The 21,768-nt window shown below is 43.6% G+C and overlaps 1 protein-coding gene across 2 annotated transcripts in view; it reads left to right on the top strand.

Moving 5' to 3' along the window:
* Positions 1 to 21,768, top strand: part of KIF5A (kinesin family member 5A) — a 60,619-nt gene that overhangs the window by 15,614 nt on the left and 23,237 nt on the right. For both annotated transcript variants that reach the window (XM_063293912.1, XM_063293911.1), the window contains exons 2-13: positions 4,750 to 4,837; positions 4,974 to 5,047; positions 11,006 to 11,110; positions 11,990 to 12,038; positions 12,233 to 12,288; positions 12,897 to 12,984; positions 14,479 to 14,603; positions 15,773 to 15,877; positions 17,614 to 17,762; positions 19,721 to 19,869; positions 20,947 to 21,122; positions 21,279 to 21,347. In XM_063293912.1, the coding sequence (XP_063149982.1) occupies positions 4,750 to 4,837; positions 4,974 to 5,047; positions 11,006 to 11,110; positions 11,990 to 12,038; positions 12,233 to 12,288; positions 12,897 to 12,984; positions 14,479 to 14,603; positions 15,773 to 15,877; positions 17,614 to 17,762; positions 19,721 to 19,869; positions 20,947 to 21,122; positions 21,279 to 21,347 (1,233 nt within the window). The remainder of the gene's footprint in view (positions 1 to 4,749; positions 4,838 to 4,973; positions 5,048 to 11,005; positions 11,111 to 11,989; positions 12,039 to 12,232; positions 12,289 to 12,896; positions 12,985 to 14,478; positions 14,604 to 15,772; positions 15,878 to 17,613; positions 17,763 to 19,720; positions 19,870 to 20,946; positions 21,123 to 21,278; positions 21,348 to 21,768) is intronic.

Here is a 21,768-nt window from a genome sequence, read left to right as displayed (position 1 = left end):
TGTAGGTAGAATTTGTCACTGAGGGATGTATGAGAAAGGAGATATAATGCAACCTTCCCCAAATTGGTATCTTCCCATTTTTGGGAATTTATCTCCCATAATTTTCAATCAGAATGGCCAATACATCTTTAAGACACCAGGTTTTATGGCTCTAAAGCAGTTAACACTGGCTGGTGTTGTAGCCTATGTACCAGGCATTGGTACATACAGATTTTTTGTTACAATTATTATAAACTAGACAACCCTGTGACCCACTGCGTCATCCTTTGAAAGAAAGGTAGTACAGTCTGATATGACCAGAATGGACATTAAATTTTAGGCTGACCATATTTTTTTTACCCCAATGCTGGTTGGTTCCATGATCATCTAAGAAGACTATATATATAATAAGAAAAATAGTTGTAATGGAAAACAAACTTCATTAATAAGTCAATGTTTATATACCTAAACAGATAAACAGAATGACCATTGGCAGGCAAAAAAGCAGTGGGAATGGGAGCGACTTCCAACTTCCTGCTGGCTTCCCCATTGACTTTGCTTGTGGAAAACCGGCAGGAAGGGTCAGAAATCACAATCATGTGACCGCGGAGACACTGCAACAGCCACAACTTTGCAAATAAAACTGGTGTGAATATCATGGAAATTTCAATTCCACAGGAGTAATGGGTCCTGGATTTTTTACGCATTCCTTAAGTTAGTGGATTTTAGGTACTTTGATTCAAAAATCATTGCAGTACAATGCACCGTTTGGGCTAACTTGAGGGTACAAACAGACAAAGATAAACACGAGAGTTTTAGTAGTATATAGATGTTAGTGGTAAATGAAGGAAAATATTAAGCCAGAATCTCCTCTTCCTGGCATAGTAGGGCAATTTACAGCCATCTCAGTACCAGTCATCACTAGCAGTTAATGGCAGAAAGCATGGGTCACATTCCAGTATGGGATGAAGTACACTGCATCCCATTCAGATGAATGGATTTGTGCACAATTAATTGCATGCTGGCCTGAGTCTAGGATCTTTAATATCTGAAGAAGTTTCAGCTATGTATGAAACTTTTCATTTAACTGAAATTAAAATTTTATTTATATACACACACACACACACACACAGTATGTGTGTATGTATGTGTGTGTGCATGTATGTATATATATATATATACACACACACACACATACATACATACACAGTATGTGTGTGTGTGTGTGTGTATATATTCTGTGCAAGTACTGTAATGCAGATTTTTTTTATTATGCTAGTGAGATGCAGGGGGATTTTAACTTGAGTTTGTCTCTGGTTCTGGCCATGTAGATCTCCAGCATGGTAGCTGGAACTACCAGTGTCTCCACAGCAACCTTCCATGAGACTTTCCAGGCTTCCTGATGCATCATATTGTTTAAAAGATTAAGCTGAGGTGGTATGGATTATCCTGAGCTATTAGAGGGAGAGGTGAGGAGAAGCTCATACTTCTGGCAAATGAATGGTTTGTGATTGGCCATGGCCATCATAGCATTCACCTTGTGAATATGCCCATGACAGATTCTCAATATTACAAACGTGCCCACTGCCTAAAAGATTGGGCATTCCTACTTTAGCTTACCTATAGCCTCAATTTTCAGGCTGCAGTCTTGGACTGTTGTAGGATAACAGGATAGTACATTAGAGGAAAAATCCCAAGAGCATCATTTCTCATTCATCTAACCCTCCCCTCCCCAACCTTATTTCTCAGATTTATTTAAGGAGTGCTTCCCTCAGAAATAGGGCAGCAGGATGTAATTAACTAGAGCTCATATATCCTGGAAATGTGAGAAAGGTAGGAGGCAGGTGCAGGTTAACTACATACTATGGGTTGAGTAATGGCAGGCTAGAACATGCTTTGTGCTCTGGACCAGACTTTCAGATAATGAACTTGGGCACTACAGCATCTGCAGATGGAGAAACATCTGCCTGGACATAAAATAAGTAGCTGATTTTGTACCCATGGGTCCTATAAACCAGTCCAACAAGGAAGCCAAACCACTGGATATATTTTTCAGCGCTGTTCAGCTTACTCCTCATTTTCTAATTCTCTAGTTGATTTTCAGGTCAGGCACTTCCATTTTTTAGAAATTCTGCGTGAGTATTCCTCAGGTTCAGATTATACTGTCTCAAGTAAGCAGGTTGAATGGGTCTGAATGACCCTTAGCAGCAGTCACATATCACATGCTTTAACAAGTCAGATAAAGAGAAGCAGATGCATTGGCAAAGCATGCTAATTGGTTGGCTTTAACCTTGTTTAGCTTTTGTATATGTGGTTAGCATCTTGCATAAGGCTAGCCTGTTGGCTAGTTTATTTTTCACTGTATTGGGCAATTCAGTTACCAGTGTGCTATGTGAATACCACCTTAATTGTCTAAGATTGCTTTTGAGACTACAGGGCTTGAATTTACACAGGGCAGGGACTATACTGCAGGGGGCCTAAATTCAGGAGCAATGTTATGCCTGTTGTCTTTGCTGTTGCTTTTTGATGTATAATTGTAGCTGATAGAGATGCAGCAAAGTGGCTTTAAAAAGTCACCTAATCTACATTTAAATGAATCCAGCATTTGGACAGCTCCTTATCCACAGCCCATGCAGGAACTCATTATCTCCCCTTTGTGTCTCTTGTGATCTGGCCCAGGCTCTCCGCTCTTTCGCCTTGCCAAAAACAGACCCATAATAGTGGGGTAAATGTGTTGTGAGAACACCATAACTTGGTCAATAATGGGGCAAGAGAGTTTTTAACCCAGGCTTGTTTTGAGTTACACACATCCAGTCTGCTGTGCTTTGGGAACACTATACCTGAATAAAGAGTTGGGGAAGTTTGTAAACCCCTCCCAGCTGTCTTCCAAGGAAAAGAGTTGGAGAGACAGAGTGTTTGAAAAAGTGTCTCTTCTTTCAGAATTCACTGCCATAGCCTGGCAGCACTGAGTACACTGATTATCTGCAGCTCCTAAACCAAGCCTACTGCTGCCTGCCTAGCCGGCCATTAGGGAATTAAGCTTTGACTGTCTTCTCCTGGTACAATAATTCATGGAATACCAGGTGGTTCCTGGGGAAAGTGGCTGGGAATTTTCTATTCCATAACATGGCAACTTTTGACCTAGTTAGTGTGATTGTGTGTTGCTAGAATGGCCAGTAAGTACATTTGACCAAGTTAGAGATTGGATTAAATGGATTGTGTAAACAGAGTCTTTCTGATAGATTGGGGGAAAACTCCAGACATGAAAAGCTCTTACACTCTGCAATGCATTTGACTGAAAAGCCTCATCCCTGAGGAAAGCAAAACCTTATTTTTCCCTTGTTCTAATTGCTACATCATCTTCCAGTGGACATTTCCCTGAAACAAATATTCTTTGCCTGGTTTTCCCAGAAAGTAAGGCTGTGGACCACCCTAGCAACTAAGACCATTCCAAGACCTTGTTAGTTGGAAGAATCACAAACTAGGGCGTGACAGTAGATACAGCACCTTGGCTGGTGATAGGATAGAGGAGTGGTAATTCTCCAAGGATCTGAGGAATAGGAATTTTTTAATCTTTTATGGTAATGAATCGTTTTCTGTGCTTTCCTCTTGTGAAGCAAATAGATAGCCAAGATGTACAAAATAGAGAGTCACGATATTTGGAAAGCAAAAATAGAATAAGGTGGAACAGCAGGGTAAAAGATTATTACAATCATTTTATTTCAATACTGTACAGATATATTTGGAATGAGATATAATGGCCTTCCAGTAAAGAATGCCTTAAGCTGGGTTGCCCTCTTGCTTAATTATGGAAACAGGAGATGTGAGAAATGAGATTGGTACTATTTATTTAACTGTTTTTATAGACCACCCAAATAAAAAAAAATCTGGGTGGGTTACATTAAAAATGAAAAAAAACCCACCAGCCATAGTAATATATCAACCCTCCCCTAAGGTAGACCCCAATAACACTTTAACTAGGGTTGAAGGCATGGTGAAGTAAAACTAGTGATCTTCTACATGCCTTGAAGGAGGGAGATTTATGAAATTCTGGGGTGAGGAAAGAGCAGAGACTACCATGGAGAAGACCAATCATCTCATCCATGCCTTCTTAACTTAAGTTAGAAAAATAACTTTTAACAGATTTTTTCCGAGATTTTCTTACGGGTAGGCAGATTAAATTCTGGAAATCTAATATAGTCTGGTGCTATGTCATATAGGGCTTTGTGGGTTATTATGGGCACTTTGAATTGGGCCCAGGAACCTGTAGGTAGCCAGTGCATCAACTTCAAGAGAAATATTATCCACAGTGACAGGGCTCATCTGTTGTAGCTTCTGGGTCATCTCCAAAGTCTGCACCATTAGAGTTTGTTACAGTAATCCCGCTGGGCAGTAATCAAGACATGACTCCAAGACATCTTTGGTCCAGATAGAATCATAACTGGCACACCAGCTAAAGTGGGGTAAATGCCATAGTTTCTACCTGCTGTTTAAGTAGTAGCTGTGAGTCCAAAACCATGCTCCCCGCCCCCCCACCCCTGCACCAACTAGATCTTGGCTGGAGTAATTACTGGTTCCAGTGTTCTGTGTTCTGGATGTTTACTGATGTACAGCAATTCAATTATGGAGGGAATTAACTTTATTTTATTTTGCCCCATCTAGATCCTGACACCCTCTAGGCACTGGTTTTCAGGAATAATATATTAGATGCTTCATGTAAGCATCTGGGTATTCTTATCTACTATTTTATATTTCTGTGTCCCTCTGCAGGGCAAGCCTTATGTCTTTGACCGTGTCTTCCCACCCAACACCACCCAGGAACAAGTGTATCATGCCTGTGCCATGCAGATTGTCAAAGGTTAGTCTGGGGATTGGTAGAATATCAGATGCTTAGTAGGATTGTTTGGGTAGGGCAGCAGAAAGAGAATAAACAATGGATATACAGTGAAAATGGCCAAGTTTATTTTTGTCCTTCACTTTCCTTTCTTTTGCAGATGTGCTGGCTGGGTACAATGGAACCATTTTTGCCTATGGGCAGACATCTTCTGGAAAGACTCACACCATGGAGGTGAGGAGGTTTCTAACATATATGTTTTAAAAGTTGGTCTGTGTAATGATTGCCCAGCCCAAATACTCAGACTCACAAGAGGTTGCTAAATGAAATCTGATTTATTAGGGAACTTAGGACAAATACAGAGAAAGCTGAGAATGAGCAAAAGCATGCCAAATACAAACTTAAAACCCTCGGTGCAAACGTACCCCGCCTCCCTGCCAACAGCCCTTCCCGTCCCAGGTGCTGGCAATCGTCAGAACTGCTAGCCTGGGAAAGTAACCTTGAACATAACAGATAACCCAAACACATTCCAAAAGCAGAGCCAAGAGATAAATCCTCCCATCCTCCCGTGAAAGATGAAACACACATCCAGCTAATGACATGCGAAACGTTACAATGTATCAAAGACATTGAAACGGCGAACATGACATACCGCCTCCCCAAAAACAAACTTAGGGACCTGGCTTAGCGGGATAAGCAGAATGGAAACGGGCAACAAGGACAGGAGAAGCTACATCAGAGGCAGCGACCCATTCTGGATGAGGGAAATGCTTCCAACGAACTAAATACTGCAGAGTATTGCGAAGGCATCTAGAATCTAAGATTTCTTTAACTTCAAAGTGTTGTTGACCGTCAATCATGATGGGGGTTGGAGGTGGAGGTTGATCATGCCAGCAGTCAGAACGAATAGTCGGTTTGAGCAAGCTGCAATGAAAAACAGGATGTAAGCGTTTAAGATTATGTGGCAAATCAAGTTTAAAAGTTACAGGGTTGATTTGAGCGGTAATGGGGAAAGGACCCACAAACTTAGGTGCCAACTTCTTGGAAGGTTGAGAGGACTTAATGAACTTAGTCGATAGGTAGACTAGGTCCCCTACTTTGAAGGCAGGTTGAGGGGCACATTTCCGATCAGCATAATGTTTGTAATCCAATTGGGCATCAGCCAATGCTTTTTGAATCACCGGCCAAGAGTCTGCAAGTTGCGTTGACCAATCTCCCGGCGAGGTAGACCCACCCGAAGGTTGCGGTAAATCCGGGATGGGTACAAAGTCTCTGCCCTGAGTGACACGAAAGGGGGTTTGACCTGTACTTTGATGAACCGCATTGTTGTAAGCAACTTCTGCAAAAGGGAGGAGCTCCACCCAGTTGTCTTGCTGGTAATTCACAAAAGCCCGGAGGTATTGCTCTAGCATAGAATTTAACGCCTCTGTGGCTCCGTCCATCTGTGGATGCCACGCAGTCGATAGGGCTTGCTTTGTCCCTAGAAGTTTGAGAAACGCCTGCCAAAACTGCGAAGTGAATTGTGTGCCCCTGTCCGAAATTAAGCGAGAGGGACATCCGTGTAACCTGTACACGTGTACTAGAAACAGGCAGGCCAATTGGCATGCTGAAGGAATGGACACGCATGGGATGAAATGGGCTTGTTTGGAGAAATAGTCTTTGACCACCCAAATCACAGTTTTGCGCTGACTGGGTGGTAACTCAACAATAAAGTCCATGGAAATTTCATCCCATGGGCAAGCTGGGGTAGCCACAGGCTGCAGCAGCCCCTGAGGTTTACCCGCCTTACGCTTTGACATAGCGCAGACAGAACAGGAGGCGACATATTCCTTGACGTCTTTGCGTAAGGTGGGCCACCAGAACTGCCGCTGGACAAGGTGCAACGTTTTCACAAATCCAAAATGTCCCGCTACTTTGTCATCGTGTGCACGGAGCAACACATCTTTTCTTAAAGTCTCAGGGACGTAGAGACGGTTAGACTTCCAAGCAAATCCCCGGTCAAAAGTAACATTGTCTTTGTTTGCGAGCAACCAAGTATCAGTTTTTAACTCTTTTAGAAACTTTTGTTGCAACTGGGAAGAAATTGACAAAGCAGTCGGCTGCCCGGGGTCCGCAGCGGCTGGCTGTTGCGCTCGCGTTTGGCTGCGCGTCACAGCCTGCATACCCAATTGGGGCGCCGTCCACAGGGTGCTGACCACTTCTGGTGCTGCACCGGAGTCCTGGGGTTGACGTGACAATGCGTCAGCCAGGAAATTCTTTTTCCCCGGAATAAACTTCAATTGAAAATTAAACCGATTGAAGAATTGAGCCCAACGGACCTGCTTGGGGCTCAATTTTCGAGGAGCACTAAGAGCTTCCAAGTTCTTATGGTCCGTCCACACCTCGAAAGGGTGATTGGCCCCCTCTAGTAAATGCCGCCAAGCTTCTAATGCTGCTTTCACTGCAAATGCCTCCTTCTCCCAGACATGCCAACGCCTTTCAGTCTCAGAGAATTTGCGGCACAGGTAGGCACATGGTTTGAGGCATCCTGCCCCGTCAGCTTGCATCAACAATGCCCCAATGGAATAATCGGAGGCATCAGCCTGAACCACAAAAGGCTTAGAGGGATCAGGGTGTTGCAAAATTGGCTCTTTGGTAAAAGCCGCTTTGAGCCGCTCGAACGCCTCTTGACAGGCAGGCGTCCAGCGCAGCAGCACCCCTGGATTCTTTACTCTTCGAGTATCCCCAATTCCTTTGGTTCGAAGTAATTCGGTTAGTGGCAAGGCAATTTCAGTGAACCCTCTTATGAATAATCTGTAGTAATTACTGAACCCCAGGAAACTTTGAAGTTGCCTGCGGGTGCGGGGGCTTTCCCAGTCCACAATGGCTTGCACCTTAGCAGGGTCCATTTCAATGCCCTTATCTGAAATTCTATACCCCAAATAGTCAATTTGCGTCTGGTGAAAGGCACATTTAGACAGTTTGGCATACAATTCTGCTTTCCTGAGCTTACTAAGCACCTTTTTCACCAGAGAGACATGTTCCTCCATAGTTTCAGTGTAAATCAATACATCATCCAAATACACCAGTACCCCTTTGAATAGATGCTCATGGAGTACTTCATTGATCAATTGCATAAATACCCCAGGGGCTCCAGCCAGACCAAAAGGCAACACCTTATACTGGAATGCACCCAACGGGCAATTGAATGCCGTTTTCCACTCATCACCCTCCTTGATCCGCACACGGTAATAGGCTTCTCTTAAATCAAGTTTAGAGAAGATTTTTCCTTTCGCCAGATGTGACAACATGTCTTTGATCAAAGGCAAAGAATATTTATTGGAAATTGAGACTGCATTTAACCCACGGAAATCGGTACAAAGTCTTAATGTCCCATCCTTCTTCGGGTGGAAGAGGACCAGTGCCCCCACCGGTGAATTCGCTGGTTCAATAAACCCCCGAGCCAAGTGTTTGTCCACAAAGTCCCTCAGCAAAGTTAATTCCTTTTGCGTCATGGAATAGATTTTTGGCTCGGGCAATTGGGTGTTGGGCACCAGCTCAATGGCACAATCTGTTTTCCGATGAGGGGGCAATTGATCTGCTTCCTTTTCTCCAAACACATCAGCAAACATCTGGTACTCAACCGGCAAACCTTCCAGAGGAGAGGCCGGGCAAAGTGGAGTCGCAGCTGCCGCTACCCCTACCACCTCCTCTGGGGTACCCCTCCCTTCTGGCACTTGATAAAATCCATCCTTAAAAGTGATAGTCCGATAAACCCAGTTTATCTGAGGATTCTGCTGAACCAACCAGGGCACCCCCAAAACCACCAAGGGACCCCCCACCGGAGCCACTACAAAGGATAACCCTTCCCGATGGCTGCCCAGCTGCAAGGCCACCCGTCCCGTGAAATGGGTGACCGGCTTGCCACCTGCCATGGACCCATCCAACTGTGTAAAGGCGATGGGTCGTTGCAAGGGGAATGTGGGTAGCTCCAGAGCCGCTACCACATCAGGGTGCATCAAACACCTGGAACACCCAGAATCAATCATGGCCCATACTTCTACAGTCTTGGATCGGGAGCCCAACTTTAACTTCACCGTGAGAATACGGTAACTGCCACTCACCGAGGTAGGCTCGCGCCCTTCTTCCACCACCTGCCCTGCGGCGCCCTTTAAAGCAGGTGGCTGCCGTTTCCCGCCGGCTGCAGTAATTCGGGCTCCCCCTCGTCTTCATAGAACGGCACACTGTCTCCCTCACTTTTGGCCACTGCAGCTTTCTGCTTCCTCGGCAGGGAAGGGGACTTCGCCGGCGGCTTCCCCGCCCATTCTTCTCCCTTTGCCTTCGGGCACGCCGCCACTCAATGCCCCTCCTTACCACATCGCAGACACTGTCCTTTCGCATACCGCTTTTCTCGCTCCTCTTCCCAGGCTCTTTGTCCGGGTCGTCCCCCGGTGCTCGGCGGGCGACTGGGTTTCAGCTCTCACCCCGATTTCGCGGTTCTCCGATGGGCGAACACCTCATGGGCATGTTCAGCCCTTCCCGCAAGCTGGATCCACTCATACAAAGTATACGGGTCGTCTCTCCCCAAGGACCAGCGCAGCACCTCTGTGTTCAGGCCATCCTTGAATAACTCGATGATGGTGGCTTGGGACCAGTCATCCACCTTTCCGGACAGCGCCTTAAACTCCAGCGCGTAATCAGCCACGGATCTCGATCCCTGCTTGAGTTCCTTCAAAGCCCGCTTCGCCCTCTCTTTTGCCAGGGGATCCTCGAAGTGCTGCCTCAAAGCCCACAGGAACTCGTTGAATTTCTCCAGCTCGGGCGCTTCCGACTGGCACATCTGGACGTACCAGTCTGCTGCCCTCCCTTTCAGTTTGGTGGCAATGGTGATGATCTTAGCTTTTTCCGATCGAAAAAGCGACCCCCATTCCTCCATGTATGCTTTAGCATTTGTCAGGAAAAATGAGAGTTTTGTCGGATCCCCATCAACTTGACAGGGAAGTCTCTCATCCCGCCCGCCGACGGGCTGCGCCCCGCCACTGGGGCCTTGGTGGGTTGCACTTCCCGGGCCGGCCGCGGCTCGGGGGCTGGGGCCGGCCATACTGGCGGCGAAGCTACTTCCACCCGGACAGCCTGCTCCCCTTCCCGCGGACGTGCCGTCCGTCTCTGCTCTGGAGACTGCCCATGCGACGAAGGGGTTGAATGCTGTTGGCTTGACCCTTCCCGGGTTTCTTTCAACGAACTCAGGTCCAGACTCATCTGTTTCAGGATCGTTTCTAACGAGTCCATTTTCGACTCCAACACCCGGATACGGTCCGGAGTGGGAGAGCCCTCCTTCGGCTGCACCTGGATCACTGTAGGGGACAGTGGGTACCTCTGCCTCCAGGACGGACCCCCCGCGACCGAGACATCCCCTTGGGTTTCATCCCAGGTGACCATCTCACCCGGGGTGGTTACGGTAGTTTCCGGTGTGGTTTTCATGCCCCCAGCTTCGCCCTCCGACCCAGAGCTCGCCTCTTCCAGGATAGCTGATAGCTCCCCCATTTGGGGAGGTCGGTCGGGGCGCATCACGGTCGAGTCCGGCTCCCCTTCTTCCATCAGTACGATATCGGGTTCGGTCATCGCTGGCGCTGTCCCTCACAGGGTTAGACAACTTGCCCTCTCCTGGAAAGGGGCCAGCGGAGTTGGGATCTTTAGATTCTCAGCTTTATGTAATGATTGCCCAGCCCAAATACTCAGACTCACAAGAGGTTGCTAAATGAAATCTGATTTATTAGGGAACTTAGGACAAATACAAAGAAAGCTGAGAATGAGCAAAAGCGCGCCAAATACAAACTTAAAACTCTCGGTGCAAACGTACCCCGCCTCCCTGCCAACAGCCCCTCCCGTCCCAGGTGCTGGCAATCGTCAGAACTGCTAGCCTGGGAAAGTAACCTTGAACATAACAGATAACCCAAACACATTCCAAAAGCAGAGCCAAGAGATAAATCCTCCCATCCTCCCGTGAAAGATGAAACACGCATCCAGCTAATGACATGCGAAACGTTACGATGTATCAAAGACATTGAAACGGCGAACATGACAGTCTGTGACTAGAAAACATTGGCCTGATTGTAGCATTTGCAAATAGAGCCTAGGTCTCAAAAATCAAAGCTTACCTGAAGAATTTGGGTGAGGCTGTTGAACTCATTGTTAATCCTTCTGCTCCACCAGGGTAAGCTGCATGATGCCCAGCTCATGGGTATCATCCCACGCATTGCCCAGGACATCTTCAACCACATCTACTCCATGGATGAGAACCTGGAATTCCACATTAAGGTCAGAGACATACAGCACTACAAGGAGGGACCGGTGATATGGGTAGTGCTTGTTTACTTTACTTTCATGCACCAATTGGTGCAGCTTTCCTTAAATCATGCCAAACTGAAATGCAGGTCCTTGGAGTGAATCACCTGAGCAGGTGGGTGGAAAACAGCCAGATGGTGGCAGTGATCCTTTGACTTCAAATGGCAGGTTCTCTTATGCTATCCCTGCTAAGGATACGATAGATCTACTAGTTAGGACTGATGGGAGCTGTACTCCAACATATCTGGAACCCACTAGATTGAAAGAAACTTGCTTTTTCTACCCTATTGCTCCATTTTATTTGTTATAAAAAGGCTAAAAGCTGAACAATCCCCATCTGGAGGATTCAAGTTATCTGTTTGGAAAGTGTGGGAGTACATGGTTGTTTACTGCAGGAAAGGCATATGTCCTTGAGGACCAGAGCATAGGTAATCTAAGGATATCCATTCCCATCTTCTCATCCTTCATGTCATGAGTAAGGATGGTGAGCAGGGGGCTCCCATCCAGACTGTCAAGCGCATGCATAGCACTGAGGAATTGGGCAGCCATTCCAAGAGACACAGATCGGGACCGCCTTAACCCTTGGGGTTTATATGGCTGGTTTTTTCCCACGCTTCTTCAGTTTGTTAGGATTCCTGTTAAGTACTAGCAATAAACATTAGAGACCAGTTCCTTGACTCAGCGTGGTTCCTGGCTGTTAGGACATCAATCCTAACAAACTCCTACTCCCATCGAAAGAGGGAGGAACAAGAAATTAAGGAGAGACATTTGGAAATGTCTTCAGAAAACCAAGAAATGCTGCTCGCCATCCTTACTCATGACACCTCATTTCTTTATTCCCCCTTCTCTCAGGTTTCTTACTTTGAAATCTACCTGGACAAAATCCGTGATCTGCTAGATGGTGAGTGATCTTCAAGGGATATGAAGTATCACATGGGGTAGAGAGCAGGCAGTGCTGTTGCAAGCCAGGAGATAGGACAAACCAATGGCTTGGGAAGCATTTTGGCAATTGTGAGGGTAGTGGGTAATTTAAATAAAACATATTTCCTTGAATTCATTGAGCTCTCTTGGACCCATTTCTCTCCTCATCCACAGTGACAAAGACCAATCTCTCAGTTCATGAGGATAAGAACCGTGTGCCATTTGTGAAGGTGAGATAGTTGGGAAATTGAATTAAGATATTTCCTAAGAAATCAATGCTGGGCAATTGTCAGTCTCAATAACAAAATATTAGGCTTTATTGACAGAGGAGCAAGATTCAGAAGTCTGCTTTTGGGCTGTACTACCAAAATAAATTAAAGCACTGCATCTTAAAAGAAGTTCTGCTATTTTTTTAAATACCACATAATAGAGAGACTTATGTAAAAATAGCATGGTCTACAGTATTGCGCATGATGGGAAGATTCTCCCCAAAATTTCTGCTCTTCCTAGATGTAATTTTTAGAACAGATAGACAATCCTCAGATATTTTAACTAATCATACTATACAAATTTAACAATTTTTTTTACATCAACCCCAAGCAGCAGAGCCAATGGCAAGGAATTGTGGGAGTTTGTAGTCCATTACAACTAGGGGGCACTAACTCACCAACTACTCTTGTAGAGTTGCCAAGGTTGAGAAACACTGGCCTAGGGCAAGAAGTCAGGAAAAGCTTCCCAGGTGCAAGGTTGAGCTAGACAACTAGGAACAAAACATAGCAATGAACTTAAAGGGGGTGATGTGATCAGGAGCAAAATACTCTCTCTTTCTTTGCTTAAGGGTTGCACTGAACGCTTTGTCTCCAGCCCTGAAGAAATCCTGGATGTCATTGATGAAGGAAAATCCAACCGTCATGTGGCTGTCACCAGTGAGTTCTGAAGACAGGCAATTGGGGAAGGATGATGGAGTATGGAGCAGGCAGTGGGGGAGCCCATATCCAAGGCAGGGAGAATGTCTGGTTCACTTTCTAGGACATTCTCTAGTGTTGTTCTGAGTCCTTCATACCTTCTTGTGTTTGCAAACCCAGAAAAGCAGCAAAGATGAGAGGCTTGTCTAGGTCAGATTGAAGCAGTTACTTCAGCCAGAAGATGCTATGATGGGGTGGGAACTGGTGGCAAGACACTGGAAACCCTTAAGCTGCCAGCTTTGGTTAGTCTGTAGAATGGAAGAGAACTACCATCGTGTTCTGTGCCACAGGCTGTGCCTTCAGCTTTGGACTAACTCCTTCATTGGTTCTGTGGGTCACCGGCTGTCCAGGCAGTTCTGTACTGAAGAAGAGTATGGTTCTCATGCTCAGGGAAGACCGGAGTGATGTCACTTACGATTTTAAGGGCTATGCCCTGAGGGACAGAGCATAGACTCTGTGTGTAGGCAATGGAGATGTAACTTCCAGGAAGGGTCAAAGTATTACACTGTTGGGGCAAAGACACCTTCATGTTTAACCGAGATCTCTGCGATGAGCTGTATGACACAGAATGAGCTCCTGTTAACATATTTATACACTAATAAAATAAGTACAACCATCCTTTAAAGGTCTCAGCAGCCGATCTTGATAAAGCTGAGCAGGGTCAGACCTAGCTAGTTCTTGGATAGAGATCACCAGTAAATCTCAGCCTCTCCGTTTAAGCTGAGAGGAAGTGAGAATCACCCAGCAAGATTTTTGACTGCCTCCTAGAGAGAAGATGTAGCATTGCTGCCTCTTACTATCAGCCATGCCTAAATTGCAAAATGTAGGCTGATGACAGGCTAGGTCTAATAAAAGCTGAAGGTGAGGAGATACCATCCTTTCCATATGGTCTAGTATACAAATAATCCAGTTATATAAAAAAATCCTGTATCAAAGACAAGCTCTTTATTCATTTTCTGTGCATAAGGATTCTTTTTGTTCTCAATTTATGATTAGGAAACAGTCAGAAATACTTCTATCACCTATTTTGTTTCATTGTGTTTTTCTGCAGCCCAAAGTATTATATAGAACTTTGGGGGGCAGGGGGATGTGGGTTTCCTGTAGAAAGTTGAAAGTGATATACTAATTCGTAATATATTCAGCCAGGATAGCATTATGATACAGCCTTTAAATGGTAATACTCTCACTTGCTTATTGTCTTGGACCAAACAGTTTTACAAATTTCTGTAGTGTTTATTTTTAGACTTGCATGCATCAGGATTATAGCAGGAAACAGACAAGTGCATAGACAAACTCATTTGCTAAGCTTTTTTTCAATAATACTGCCAATCTCCATGCCTACAAGAGCCCTCAGTAGGCTGAATATTGTACATTTTTAGTGCAGGAAATCTCTGCCCAGGGTTTGTCTTTGAGAAATAAAACAGGCTTGCCTCTTTCTCTCTCTCAACCTTGCAGACATGAATGAGCACAGTTCCCGCAGTCACAGCATCTTCCTCATCAACATTAAGCAGGAGAACATGGAGACCGAGCAAAAACTGAGTGGGAAGCTTTACCTGGTGGATTTGGCTGGCAGTGAGAAGGTGCTTAAGGGAGATCTGAGTGGGGAAGCAAGCAGAGTTTGATTTCTTTCATAAACTAAGATCAGCATCAAAAATGTATGCGTAGCTCAGCAATGCTTCAATAAAAGATATACCTTGGAGTTAAGGCTCATTAAAGTACCCTCTCCACTCTCCTCTCCTGTGCATCAGGAAACCCAGTATTTGAATGATGGATCTTCAAATCAGTATCTCAGAAACTGAGGGATCTCCAGAGAGCTGTGTGCCTTAAATGCAATTAAGTGACAGCTCTAAACAGTGTGTTGGGAAATCTGTGGATGGGAGACTAGGCCCTAATTTGCCACCCATAAGTGTCTACCACCCAATGGAATTGCTTCTTTTTACCTACGGTAATGACATGGATGGTTCTTGTGCAGGGCCAATCTGTGCAGACTATATGGTGCTTCACTAGCCAGTCACAGTATACATGTAGTCCTCACTGAACGACCACAATTGGGACCAGCAACTCTGTCACTAAGTGATACATCACATGACCACGACAGGCTTATGACCTCACTTCTGCCACAGTCGTTAGGTGAATCACCTGTGGTTGTTAAGCACGACATCATGTGGCCACGACTTGCGATTTTACTGCCAGCTTCTCCATAGGTTTTGTTTTTCAGAAGCCAGCTGTGAAACTTGCAAATGGTGATCATGTGACTGCAGGACACTGTGGCGGTCATAGGCACAAGGACCAGTCATAAAGTTACTTTTTCGGTGCCATCATAACTTCAAACAGTCACTAAACAGGGCAGTTGTTAAGCAAGGACTACCTGTAATTAGAAGCCTGGTCTTTTAAATGGCCAACATAAGAAAAATATTTTGCTTCCTACTCATTTTAGAGTACACACCCTTCAGGCCTGTATTTGCTTGGGCAATGAGCCTTGACTAGCACCCAACCAACTTGTGCTTCTTGAGGTGGTTTTGCTTTCTTAAATGATAAGGAGTTTTCTTGAGCTGTTTTTGAGCGAAGTACATTTCAGATGTTTGGTATCTTTCCATTGGTATCCATGTGCTTTCTAGTTCATTCAGTTGGTTTTCTCCCAATACCTAGGAAGTTTGTCTATTCGGAGAAGAAGGACTCTTTCAGGATTTAGTTCATATCACATCCAGATTTATCTCCACGATAATAATCAAATGCCTTTTCCTGGCAGGTCAGCAAAACTGGAGCTGAGGGAGCTGTGTTGGATGAGGCCAAGAATATCAACAAATCCCTGTCAGCGCTGGGCAATGTTATCTCAGCTCTGGCTGAGGGCACGGTGAGCATGCATCCCTTAACAAAAAGATTGCTGGCCAGTTTTCCCCATCCTGGTGATGAGGATGCCTGGATATGTAGGGATCGATAGATTTATTAAATTTATATGGCCGCCCAGCTCAAATACATGACTCTGGGTGTACTGAAAAAGCAATTGAAAAAAAGAATAAAAGCAATAAACAAAATTATAAGTAACATAAATAGCAGCCAAGCAACCAACCTACAATACCAACAATCCTCCCAGTTCACACCACTAAGAAAATCCCTACCAGCTGTTTTTAAGATTATGGGAGTTGAAGCCTGATATCTGAGGGGCATCTGGTTGGGAAGGCTTATCTAGTCCTAAATCCAAATCCATGGACTTTTATTTTGTCTGATCAGCTTAGCTTTCATAAAATAATGTATGGCAAAGTAGATCCTATAACTGATCTACAGAGCAATCTTTAAGAGACTCTCCTACAGCCTGAAGGTTGTTATTGGAATGTTTAGTCCTATACAGGTCATCCATCTATGGCAGAAAGAACTGAAAATGTTAAAAACAAATGTATGATATTCAGGCACAGAATAATAAAATAGACAGTGTGGATTCCCCACCCCATTTATTATGTTGGGGGGAAAAGTAGCCACAGGCTTATCTTAGAAATCCTGCCAAGTTACTATAAATGACCTTATAAATAAATCGATTATCTATATCTGAGAGAGCTCGAATTCTATAACCATGCAGAGAATTTAGAGCAAATGTGTTAAAATTAAGAAAAAAGTTATTGCTGCCTATAGATCCTAATGTTATTCTTCCAAGGTTTAGATCTCAGCAGGCACAAATACTGGATTTTGTAAGGAGGCATTTTATAACATGAGAAACAGGAAGAGTGACAATAATACATTCCAAGCTATAGTTTTCTTTTCACTGGCCTCTACAGATGAGCAAGAAATGCTTGTGAAACTGGCCATGTGACATTTTCAGTGAATGGACTGTCAATAGCAACAATGGATGTGATCACAGGGGTGTGGTGCTGATCCAGGACTCATGACAAAGTCCCGTGTGGCAAAAATCCCACAAGCACTGTCCCCCTCCCTGGAAGCAAACATGCAAAAGTAACAACAACAGTTAAACAGCAATTAAAAACAACATTTCAATTAATTTAATTTAATTCATTAAATACATTAAAATTAAAATTATTAAAATAAATTAAGCGACAATTAAACAACAATTGAATAGTTATTGAGCTTACATGGTACCCAAATTAGATTCATGGGATGGTCATCTGCCTTACTGTAAAGTCATCCCTCAAGAAATTTGTGGGACATGGGGTTAAGGGAGTAGTGAGTGCAGGAAAAAGGTTTTGTGAATTGGGCCTGTCTTTCCCACATATAACTCCCAGAAATTATAGCTGAGATGATTTTTGGGATTCTGGGAGTGGTGGTTCAACAGGCTTGAAGAGCGCCAGTTTGGAGAAAGATGCAGCTAAAACATCCGATGCAGTCAGGACTGCTGGAATATGCTGACTGGCTCTACTCTAGAAAAAATGCTGCTACCTGTTAATTATTTCCTTCTGATGGTTTAGGTTTTTCTTTTCCATCTGGAAGATGAAATTCCTAGATGAGTTTGCTTGGCCCTGTCCATTGGAGGTATAGGATGTTTTCAACTTAAGATAGGAGTTGTGAATAGATTGGCATTTCTGTGGTCAGTTTTGTCTGTGTGAAAAAGCCAAATATGTCCACTCCCGTTATCTCATGCAGAAGAGCTATGTGCCCTACCGAGATAGCAAGATGACCCGTATCCTGCAGGACTCCCTCGGTGGGAACTGCCGCACAACAATGTTTATCTGCTGCTCTCCTTCCAGCTTTAATGACGCTGAGACCAAATCTACCCTCATGTTTGGACAGCGGTAAGCATCCCGACGGAATTGCTTTTTGAACTTACATTGTCTGTTCTAACCTTCCCAACCTGGAGTTCACAAGAGATTTTGGATATCAGGTGCCGGCTAGCCCTTGGTTGGGGAAAGCTAGTTTCAGTTTTTCCAGTGGGAGAAACAGAGAATTGATAAAATAAATTAGTAAATGGACTGGGATGGGGAACTTGCTGGAAAAGTGCCAGGTTTTCTTAACATTACAATATTATTCTTTAGACATAAGTACTTCAGAGAGAAAAAAGAGAAAAAAGGAAGGAAGGCAGGCAGGCAGGCAGGCAAGCTGGCCAGCCTTAGGATTACATGATGGGACATAAAGTATCTATGCTATGGATATGAACAGAGTCACTCCTTTTGCCCAAGCAGCCCTGGAATTTGTAACTTAGCAGAGTGGGAGGGGGAAGGTAAGAATTTCTAATAAAATTTTCAGCATTGTTTATTGAACAATAATTCCCCAACATCCTTTATGAAAAAGCCAAATTAGTTAAGTTGATATAAAATCAATTTATGTTTGCACACAGGGCCTTAGATTGTATGAAAATAGTTATGCTAGGCAAGATGTGATGTTCACTCATCTACATTCTATTTAATCTTATGCATAAGAACAACTCTGAGTTCTAAATATAACATGTTTAGAACTGTTAGTGAAAACAAAAACAGATAAAAATAATTGTGTGGTTATATCCACAGAAGCTTCTGTCATAATATGTGTTTGAATGCCATGTACTTCTTTTAAGTTAAAATAAGACATATTTTATGAATGGGTAAACAAGGTCACATCATTGTAGTTAATCAATGTTTTTCCTTTCTTTTGATTCACATTTCCCCATTTAATCAAAAGTTACTATATGGCAGCCTTTCTGTAGATGGTGCTTTCTTGATTTTTTGCACTATGACTCCTATCTTGTTGTTGTTGTTGTTAGTTGTTGTTGAGTCATTTATGACTCATGGCAACCCTATGTATAACAGAACGAAATGCTGTTCGGTCTTGCTCCATGTGCCTGACTGTTCCAAAGTTTGTATCCATCATTGCTGTAATTGTATCATCCATCGCATGGAAGGTCCTCCTCTTTTCTGCTGGCCCTCAACTTTACCAAACATGATGTCCTTTCCAAGCGATTGGTCTTTCCTGACGATGTGCCCAAAGTATGAGAGTCTAAGCCAAGTTATCTTCGCCTCTAGGGAACATTCTGGTTGTATTTCTTCTAAAACTGATTTGTTTGGTCTTCTGGCAGTCCACAGTATTTTCAATATCTTCGCCAACACCACAATTCGAATGCATCAATTCTTCTTCTATCTCCCTTTTTTAATGTCCAACTTTCTCCTATCTTAATGCCTTGGAATTATCACATTGCAGTAAAAAATGTTAGTTTGGGAAGGGCTACTTTTGGAACAACAAGGTAAACTTATTCTGCTGCTCTTTAGGAGGTGAGGCATCTAGGAAAAGGACTGGCTTCAGTTGTGGAGCACATGCTTTGCATAGAAAGGGCCAAGGTTTGATCATAAGCATCTTCTGCTAAGGTTGAGGAAAACTCCAGCCTTAAAACCTATTCATGCTAGTCAGTATACAGAGTATGAGCAATATGGCATAGTAAGAGCTTCCTGTGTTTTTAGAGCTTTGGTCATCTGCTTCAATACTAGAAAGATAACCAATATAATATATAGGGTGTAATGGAAAGCCTTGGAAGGAAAGAGTTGAAGAGGACAACCAGCAGCAAGGTGGACAGACTCAGTTACAGAGGTGATGAGTGCACCCCTGGAAAACCTGAAAGACCAGGTTATGGATAGATCATCATGAAGAAAATCTATCTATATGGTCACTAGGAGTCGAAAACAACTTGTTGGCACATTCAGTCAATCAATCAATCAATCAAAAATGGAATGTCTACTAAGCAAACTTAAAGTCCTCTGTGTAAAGAAATCCTCTTCCATTTCAGGGCCAAGACAATCAAGAATACAGCATCGGTGAATCTGGAACTGACAGCGGAACAGTGGAAGAAGAAATTTGAGAAGGAGAAGGAGAAGAACAAGACCTTGAAGGAGACGATTGCCAAGTTGGAGGCTGAGCTAGGACGCTGGCGCAATGGTAGGTCAGGTTCAGAGAAAAGAGAGGCCCTCTTTGCTTCATAGTTGAATGCATTCCTGTTTGGTCTTTTTCAGAACTAAGTGAGATTTACAATAGGTGCATTTCCTCTCATGGTTGATAAAGAGGAAATGCACCTATTGTAAATCTCACTTAGTTCTGAAAAAGACCAAACAGGAATGCATTCAACTATGAAGCATATGTTGACAGGGTGAGATATGACCAGAAGGCTTGATCTTGGCTACATTTTAATTGTACCTGAAACAAAGCAATGAGAATTGCACATTTCCTCATTTTTCATTATGACAGCCAATGAATGTTAGAGTGAGATTTTAAAAAATGCAAGGATATAAGCAAGGACTATGGCTACACTGCATTTGAGGGAGCTGCATTTGCCAAACAGAAAGACTTTGGGAATGGTTATCAGTGTCCTGAAATGTCATATTGATTCATCTAGTTTAAGGAGAGATGATCCCAGACACATGCTGGATGTATGTAGGTTGCAATACAGATGCCTCAGGTTGCCTAGGAACTAAATAGTAAGTGCAGATATGACAAGGGATCTAAGAGGAATAAAATGCAAGGGAAAGTCATAGAAACCTAGGTAACTGTCACATATCAAGTCAGACTATTATTAATCTAGTCCAATTTTGTTGAACATGGACAGGAGATGGAGGTGCTAAGGAGTGAAACTGGGAACTTCTGCAAAGTAATTTCTCTTCATTGAATTTTTGATCTTCCAGATGATGACCTCCTATGATAAGACATATGTAATATTCCAGATATTATGTGATTACTGTGAAAAATAGCTGCATAATCCACTCTCCATTTAGAGATTTGGACCAAAATGGCCTTGAATTGGAGATTTTGTCTAGCACTGAAAAAGTGCACCTATTTTCTTCAATTCTGATTCTTCTGAATGTGCTTCACATTTATAGGATGGAGAAAGGAGTGTGATTTCTCATGTCAATGCACAGATCTGTCCCTGAGAGGCACTAGGATATCTTGTGACTCATATTAAACACAGCAGTGAAATGAGTGTGTGAAAATGTCCCTTGTCTTCTATTTAAACATTTTTAGGTGAGAACGTCCCAGAAACAGAGCAGTTGAGTGATGAGGAGAAGGTGGTACCTGACACTTGTGATGAGACACCCATTAATGATAATAACTCCTCCATTGTCATCCGGATCTCGGACGAGGAGCGGCATAAGTATGAGGAGGAGATCCGCAAACTCTACAAGCAGCTTGATGACAAGGTAGAGATCTCTCCTCAATCCATCCCACGCAGAGTCCATCTTCTCTTGGGTTACTTTGATCCTCATCTCAATCTCAATGTCTTTTCCTTGTGCCTTAGTGGTCTGAAAACATAGACACAAAAGGTAGTTAGCAATGACATATTTTTGTCCAATCAGGATGATGAAATTAATCAGCAGAGCCAATTGATGGAGAAACTAAAGCAGCAGATGCTGGACCAGGAGGAGGTGAGCAATTTTCCAAGAGTACTTTTATGCACATACATGCATAAAAGTGCATCCTGACTTTTTTCTCTGTGATTTGGTTTAAGCCAGCCTTTCCTCCAAGGATATCATAGGTAGTTCTTTCTTATCACGTTATCCTCACAAAAGTCCTGTGAGAGATGATGATGTGTCCAACGCTGCCTAATAAACCTAGTGGCTGGCTGTGGATTTTGTCTTGGTCTTCCCATCCCTAGATTAATTAAATAATTGTATTCTAGTCTTCCCCAGTTTGGTGTCCTCTGGCTGTATTAGACTGCAGCTACAATAAATTTCAGCAAGCTGCACCACTGGCTGACATTTATGGGAGCTATAATTGGAAGGCAGTTGGATAGAGAAAGGCTAGTGTAACCATAAAACCCCTCTGTTTCTCAGCACTCCGTATCTC

This window comes from Candoia aspera, chromosome 2, assembly GCF_035149785.1.
Source record: "Candoia aspera isolate rCanAsp1 chromosome 2, rCanAsp1.hap2, whole genome shotgun sequence".
NCBI lineage: Eukaryota > Metazoa > Chordata > Lepidosauria > Squamata > Boidae > Candoia > Candoia aspera.
This window is presented reverse-complemented; position numbering and strand designations above follow the sequence as displayed.